Source organism: Prunus avium, chromosome 1 (genome assembly GCF_965620075.1).
Source record: "Prunus avium chromosome 1, drPruAviu1.hap1.1, whole genome shotgun sequence".
In the NCBI taxonomy this organism is placed as follows: domain Eukaryota; kingdom Viridiplantae; phylum Streptophyta; class Magnoliopsida; order Rosales; family Rosaceae; genus Prunus; species Prunus avium.
Genome location: NC_142284.1, coordinates 53,298,490 through 53,306,580, shown reverse-complemented (window position 1 = coordinate 53,306,580; position 8,091 = coordinate 53,298,490). Strand labels below are relative to the sequence as shown.

Below are 8,091 nucleotides of genomic sequence, written 5' to 3'. Positions count from 1 at the left end.
CTAACTATTTTTTATTTTAGTTTTTAATAGAGATGGACCAATCAAAAAAGAGTTATAGCATTTATGACTCTCCAAATTAGGGAGTATGGTTGGAGTTGAAATTTTTTTAGAGAGCTCCTAAAATAGCTTTCTTATATTTTTAGCTAAATTTTAGCTAAGAAATAGAGAGCATCATTGCGGATGCTCTAACAAGGCAAATGGGTTCCATGCTCTCTAGTCAGACTGAACTTGTGAACTAGACGAATGAGGGTTTAGAGCTAAAAGGGAGTGTCCAGCAGGAGATTCAGATGGCGAATAAGCTGTCCCAACTACTGCATCAGAAGCGCAGGCGGTTCCATCGTCATTCAGTGGATTCTGATCGTTGGAGACATCAAGCTCTTCAGAGGAAAGAAGGTATGTACACACATGATTTGTTACTTTGAAATTAATCAAGCATATATACATACCACTTGCATTGCTTGTTGGTGGAGATAATCAAGCATATGATTCGGACGTTGGAAGTTGGGTTATGCATTTGTTGGTTCAGTGGGGTCAACTATATGAACCAAAAGTCCAATGTGACACATTTTCTCTGGTGGAAGAGACGATCCCAAAAAGAAGAGCATCTCAAATTTTTCAGACCCCCAGATCACCAGCCCATTATCCATGAAGACAAAATAGGGGTCCCTCCACTAGACACACGCTTGAAATAATTGAATTACAGAGCAACAAACCTTGATTCATTTAAGCCACGCATATATGCTCAAGCTTTGTGTGTGGGTGATCTGTAACGCAAAGTCAACGGTGTAAATTTTTCCAAAAGAGATCATACTTTTGAACTGAGAAGCGAGCAACTTTCCTCCGCGATCTTTTTTCTCTGTTTTTTGGGTTGATCTGGCGTGTATTTGCACATAGAGCCACTTTCCTCCGTTATGTTTTTACCTCTATTTTTTGGGTTGATTCGGTCCACAATCATCAATACAAAATACATCATGCCTTTATTTATTTATTTTTTTTTCTGTCGAATGTAGGAAGGGAAGGAGGTTATTCACACACACTCGTGCCTTTCCACTATGGTACTATCCCATTCAGGGACGGACCTATGCTATGTACAACCTGGGCTATCAGGTTAGTTTTTTTTCTTTTCTTATAGTTAGTGTTAATGTTTAAGCATATATGATGAAAAGTTGCTGGCATTGTTAGTGTAAAATAGGCCTTTTAAACAAATAAAATAAAAATGATATGTTCTCATATTACATTTATATATATTTATGATCAATTCCATAAGCCTCCCTTAAGGGTTTAGCCGAGCCTAAAATCTAACAGTTCAATAAGGTAAATCTAGTCCACTCCATTTTGAAATGTTGGGTCCGTCCCTGATCCCATTGTCTTTTGTTGTGTATCTTGTATAATAACGTGTGGAGCAGAGTGGGAGGGTCAGTGAGAGTGTATTGGCTGATTCAAAAAGCCAACAAGTATCTCTGTGTATATAAGTTGTATGGAGGAGGAGGGAAATTTAATTACTCTAAGACTCCTTGCATTCTTATCTTTAGCTCTCTTATAGTTTGAATATGGCTAACCATCAATGTCCACCAAATGGTGACAAAGAAAAGAGAGAAAACATGGAGAAAAGAAAACAGGAGTTGCTAACTACCATTGAGAAGCAGGATGATAAAGTACATCAACTTCAAACGAGCGCCTTCAACCTTGCAAACTACTACTTCGTCTTTCAAGGAATTATTTTGGGGGCTATCGTCACTGCCACCACAGCGCTCAGATGCTCAGATCGCTGGTTCCTTTTCAGCCTCTCTCTGATAGCAGCCATACTCAACTTGGTTTCATTGCTTGTAATTGGAAGCAATTATAAAAGAAGCGTCATGCAGAGACACCAAACCAAGAGGGAGCTCATTGAATTGGAAAGTGATCTGAGCAAGCTAGAAACTTCACCTTCAGATCAAAGGCTCAAAACTAAAATATTAACCTACTGGGATACGACAAAGATTCAACATCCAGAGGTTGCTTCTCAACATCCTACGACCGTAGAAATTAAGGATGAACCGGAAGGAAGGCATAGAAGGAGGGTCATTCCCGTTGTTACAAATCATCTACGTGAGTTCTACTTTGTACTTTGCATGGGTATATTTATAATCTTTGCCGTCATCGTGATTGTGGGTTGCTGGACCATTCCTTGCAAGAAAACTCTTCAATGCACACCCCCGATATCGAACACCAACGGTGATAAATGTATTAGGGTTTGTGAAGGTGCCAAGTGTATGAGCATCTGCGCCCAATTCTAGGGCTTCAAGTTCAACAGTTCTATATAGCTTTGAGCTATATCCAAGTAGATTGGAACCACAATAAAGTTTACCTTATTTTGATGCTGGTCATTTAATCTATAATAGTTTATATGATTTTGTGCATGTACAGATTTCACAAATAAGAATGAATATGACTTTCTGAGTGTTATTAAAGAATCGGACCTCAAATAAAATATAAGATTAGGATGAATTTAAGTCTTCAGCACATAAAATAAAAAAAGTTGGCCTTTTTCTGCTTGCAACTCTGTTTTTTCTTTCTTACTTCAATATCATCATATTTATTTTTCTATACGCTATCTTTTTGTTATTTACGCTAATATTTAACAAAAACATGAAGTAGGTACCCCACAAAGGAATAGGTACATTTATCGATGAGACTAACAATTGAAAAAAATACTTCCCTTGTAAGTAGGAACACCTATATTCTTGCCAATGATAATATGTATATGCTTGTAGAAATTTTTCTTTTTATATTTTTGATAAATTATTTTTACACATATATCTAACCGTAATTTGTAAGGAGGTAAGCAGTCGGGTGTTTGCATTGTGTTTTGAATTATCCTTAACAATTTACCTAAATTTGGAGTTTGCATGTGGACCAAAAGAAGAGACAATCTGCCTGTGCTGGGACCTGGGAGCTTTGTCAAGTTGGTCCTTCACTTCACGGGGGAAGTCTCGTGCGTAATTATGAGTGGGGCTAACTGTACGTAATGGTCCTGCATCCTCTGCCGACTGAATTATTACAAGAATCTACCTGATTTTTAATCACATATATATATACATATAATCAGAAATATAGACAGAGTTCCAAAAATAAATAGAGCCACAGGTACAACAACTGCAAATGGAAGAAAGAAGAAATGGACGTTGAGCAGGTAAAATAGCGGAGCAAAAAGAAAAAAATACTCCACAAAATTGTGAAAAATATTATCTTTATTTGATAAATCCATTTATTTGGTATTGGTGTTTGTTGTTCAAAACGACCCTTAGAGCATTCATATTGCTAGTGTGTAAAGGTGGATGTATTCTAAATTTACACCTATTGCTGTTGGAAATTGCTGCAGTGGGAGGATGTAAATGCTTGCATATTTACATTAGCCACTAGCTATAGATGCGGATAAAAAGATGCTAATTTACATCCATTTTTACACCCACTTTGCGGACCCTGCAAGCAAGAAATGAGGAAAGAGGAGAAAGAAGAGCAGCTGAAAAAGGTTGAGCTACTATCCCTCTATGCGCAAGTAAAAGAGCACTCTCCAAACAAAGTAACATGGCGATCAACGGTTAAAGATGAGATCAAATCCTATCATGTTGGGTCTTGATTTGTGTGCAAATCAGAAAAATAATGGATCTTGAATTGTGTGCAAAAACGTAATAAGATACCAATGGTTCAAATTAAATGTACTGTACGATCCAAAGTTTTTAGTTCGATGAAATCATATCTTATCTGAATTGAAATTTTTTTAGGTCCATTTGTTTGGAAAAACAAAATAAACCTAACACACACAAAATTAATTTTAAAAAGTTAACGAAAAAAAAAATTAACACAAGAAAATTAAATATACATATTTGGATTTTCATCTTCTCCATTAGAGCAAAAATCACATTTACATTCTCGGATGTGTAAAGGAGATGTAAAAGTGGCTTTACACCTCAAAATTTATACACAACCATTGTGGATGCTTTTACCTTGAATATACGGTACAACTTCACAAGAATAAAATTTTAAAATAAAATCCAAAAACATAATTAATAGAGCTCTTACTAGGATTCGCGTAGTTTTGATTAATTTAAACTATAGCTTATAAAAAATAAAAATAAAAGAAGGAAAAGGAAGAGAAAGAAAACTAAATTGAACCGGGCCGCTAGACTTGTACACAGCCTGAGCAGCCCACATGGCAGTTGGGTTTTTTACTTTCTATAAAAACAACGGAATTTGAATTATAATTTTGAGCTTGAGCCGAACTCATGAGACTTGAAAGTGCCCACTGATTGCACGAGATGCCCTGCCTATCCTCAGTTTTGTTTTAAGTAAAACATCCATTAGTTGTTTATCTGATGCTTCAAGCTTGACGTTGGACATCCACTCACAAATGCATGTCAAAAAAAGGATAAAAGTAACACGCATATGCACTGAAACACATATATAGCTAGACACTCAAAAGAAAAGAAAAAGCTGAGTAGGTAGTAGGTACTGAATTGCTTTCATGTTCTATCTTGCAGAGCCGGATACATTGAAGACTAAAAGGTGTGGTGTGAGAAGCAAATATCTTACGCGTAAGGAAAAATAAGTAACATGAGTGACTTTTACATAAATATAAAGTGTAGTATAATGTTGATCAGATTACATACACTTGCACATGCGTGTACGTAACATATCTAGAGTGATTCATTAGCTATATAGATATATTCTACAAAAGTGTTGAGAGTATCTGTCCCGCATCGGAAGGTCAAGGAACCTAATATGGACTTGAGTGATGCGACATGTGTTGAGACTGTGAAATTGGGCTACTTCCCAATTAACAATTGTGACTGGAACCTTTCCAAAAAAAAAACGCTGGGGTTTTGGCCTCGTTTAGCCACTTAGCCTGTGCTGGGTTTATTGTTTCTTTTGCATTCCTTGACATCGTTTGGACTCTTAATCCAAATTCTAGTCACATAAAAAGGCAAGAGTTTTCTCTTTAACTTAGGGTTTAATAGTAATACTCAAAGATATAGCTCAGACTACAACTCCAGTAATGCCAAGACAAACATACCACTCCCTTGAGTTCAAATATTACAGAGCCAACAATTAGGCAATATTAGGTCAGCTTTTTTGCCAGAAGGAAATTCCATTAAAAAAGCAAAAATACACAATGACAGTAATTAAGTTCAAAACAATCAAATCTAGGGATAGTACTTTCCGGAATATATTCCAAAGAAAGTATAAGCTCAAAACAATCGGATTAGCTATTTAGTGAAGATCAAAAAACGAAACATCCACCCTCAATGCCCAAGGATAGAGAACCTACACTTCGAGGAGCCCCTCCCAATCCCCAAGATTATTTATATTTTAAACGAAAACAAGAGGTAACAACTAATTAATTAGCTGCACACTGAATTGACCATTCTAGAATGTTCACAACGTAATAGACATGGGAGTTCAACACAACCAAAAATTTCTGGTAAAGAATTGGAGCCATCAGATCAAACTCAACCTCAAAGTTCCGGAAAGAAACAGGTTGGTTCTGAGTATCCTACAAGCACAGACGATAAACCGACACAACGGCATAGAAGGATCTTCCTTGTTGATCCTTGTGCAGATCGTAAATGTAAATTATACTTTGTAATTTGCATGGCTCTGTTTGTAACCTATGCCATCATCGTGATTGTGGGTTGCTGGACCATTCTTTGCAGGGAAGCTGATCAATGTAAGCACCCAGTATCCAATATTGATAAATGCATTAGGTTTTGTGAAGGTGCCAAGTGCATAAGCAATTGCACTGACTACTAGGGTTTCTACAATGGTTTCAGCTCCTGGGAATAATTATCCAAATAGTTTGGGACAAAAACAAAGTTCATGTACGTAGAACGGTCTTAGCTACCCTAGCTAGATTCTATCCCTTATAAACGTTCGGGACAAAAACTTAAGCATCTGCACTGACTACTAGGGTTTCAACAATGGTTTCAGCTCATAAAATACGTTATAAACGTCTTTATTAACGTTTGAGTAAGAGCTCTTCATTGTCAAGGTTCTGGTAGAGGAGAAATTATACAATGATACAGTACTACCACGTGGCATTTGCCAGGTAGTAGTACATACGAATGAAACGCTGAGAACTGGACAGCTGCAACTAAAGGAAGAAAGGAGCTAACGTCGGTTTGATACTGGCGTTAAAGTCACCCTTGAAACCTTCTTGGAAAATTGTATGGTAAAAACTGCACCAAATAGCACCTTTCCTCCTCACTGCCCAAATTTCTGCAATTTTTTTTTCAACTCTTTGGTTCTCCTCAAGAAGCAAATATGTCATCATTTTATTGGTCCGTACTACCACTTGTTACAGTGCTATTGCATGATTTCTCTCTTGGGTGGGCCTTGTTGATACGCTTGAAATAATTGCGAATTATCATTTGAGACAAAATAGAGGGGTCCCTCCACTAGACACGCTTGAAATAATTGAATTACAGAGTAGAAATCTTGTGTGTGGGTGATCTGTAACGCAAAAGAAGGTTCAAGTGTAAATCCCTTTCCACAATGTAAATTTTGCCAAAGAGATGTTCACACTTATGAACGGAGAAGCAGTAAGTTTGCGCAGCGAGCAACTTTCCTCCGCTATCTTTTTCCTCTGATTTTTGGGTTGATCCGGCGTGGTCGACAACATTATCAATGTAAAATCCGTCCTTTAACAAAGGCACCGAAAAATCTTGACTTTTTATTATTATTTGTTATTTATCAAAGGCAGGAATGAGGAGGGGTTATTCACACACATTGTGCCTAGGGTATCGTTTCCACTATGGCACTAACCCATTTGAGCTGAGTGTCAGAGTGAGTGTATTGGCTTATTCAAAAAGCCAACAGAACTATCTCTGTGTATATAAGTTGCATGGACGAGGAGGGGACTTTACTCTAAGACTCTCTGTATTCTTATCTCTCTAGCTCTCTTACTTTGAGCGTGCTGCAGATTAATGGACACCCATCCATGTCCCCCAAATGGTGACAAAGAATTGAAAGAAAACATGGATAAAAGAAAACAGGAGCTGCAAACTACAATTGAGAAGCAGGATGATCAAGTAAATCATCTTCAAACGAGCTCCTTCAACCTTGCAAACTACTACTTCGTCTTTCAAGGACTTATTTTGGGGCCTATCGTCACTGCCACCACAGCGCTCAGATGCTCAGATCGCTGGTTCCTTTTCAGCCTCTCTCTGATAGCAGCCATACTCAACTTGGTTTCATTGCTTGTAATTGGAAGCAATTATAAAAAACGCGTCATGCAGAGACACCAAACTAAGAGTGAGCTCATTGAATTGGAAAGTGATCTGAGCAAGCTAGAAACTTCACCTTCAGATCAACGGCTGAAGGCTAAAATATTATCGTACTGGGATACGAAGAAAATTAAACATCCAGAGGCTTCTCAACATCCTATGACTGTAGAAATTAAGGATGAATCGGGACTAAGGCGGAGGGTCATGCCTGTTGTTACAAATCATCTACTTGACTTTTACTATGTAATTTGTATGGGTCTGTTTATAAGCTTTGCCGTCATCGTGATTGTGGGTTGCTGGACCATTCCTTGCAAGAAAGCTCTTCAATGCACACCCCCGATATCCGTCGTCAACACTGGTAAATGCATTAGGGTTTGTGAAGGCGCCAAGTGTGTGAGCATCTGCACCCAATTCTAGGGCTTCGAGTTCAACAGTTCTAGGTTTGAGCTATAGGGTTATCCAAGTAGATTGGAACCAACAATCAAGTTTTCCATATTTTCATGCTCGTCATTTAACATGCAATGATTTATATGATTTTGTGCGTCGACAGATTTCATAAATAAGAATTCGAATGAATGCGATTTTCTGAGTATTATTAAAGAATTAGGCATGATAAGAGATAAGTTTCTTACTTCAGCACATAAAATAAAAAAAGTTGGCTTCTCTTGCTTCCATATCATCAAATTAATCTATAAACTTTACTTACTATGAAAGCAAAGTACCTAGTACCAAAACAATTAACCTATACAGTCTGATAAGCTAAGCTGCCCTTCAAGAAATAGGGTATAATATTTAGGGTTAATTATAGTTTGGTACCTTGAAGTTGTAC

The 8,091-nt window shown here is 37.4% G+C and overlaps 2 protein-coding genes across 2 annotated transcripts; both read left to right on the top strand.

Moving 5' to 3' along the window:
* Window positions 1-1,253: 1,253 nt before the first annotated feature.
* Window positions 1,254-2,355, top strand: LOC110773728 (uncharacterized). Its single transcript, XM_021978251.2, has one exon. The coding sequence runs from the start codon at window positions 1,551-1,553 to the stop codon at window positions 2,274-2,276; it is 726 nt and encodes a 241-aa protein (XP_021833943.1). The 5' UTR covers window positions 1,254-1,550; the 3' UTR covers window positions 2,277-2,355.
* Window positions 2,356-6,564: 4,209 nt separating this feature from the next.
* On the top strand, window positions 6,565-7,868 carry LOC148298008 (uncharacterized). Its single transcript, XM_088247321.1, has one exon. It carries the CDS (start codon window positions 6,963-6,965, stop codon window positions 7,677-7,679), a length of 717 nt encoding a protein of 238 aa, XP_088103447.1. The 5' UTR covers window positions 6,565-6,962; the 3' UTR covers window positions 7,680-7,868.
* The last annotated feature ends 223 nt before the right edge of the window (window positions 7,869-8,091 follow it).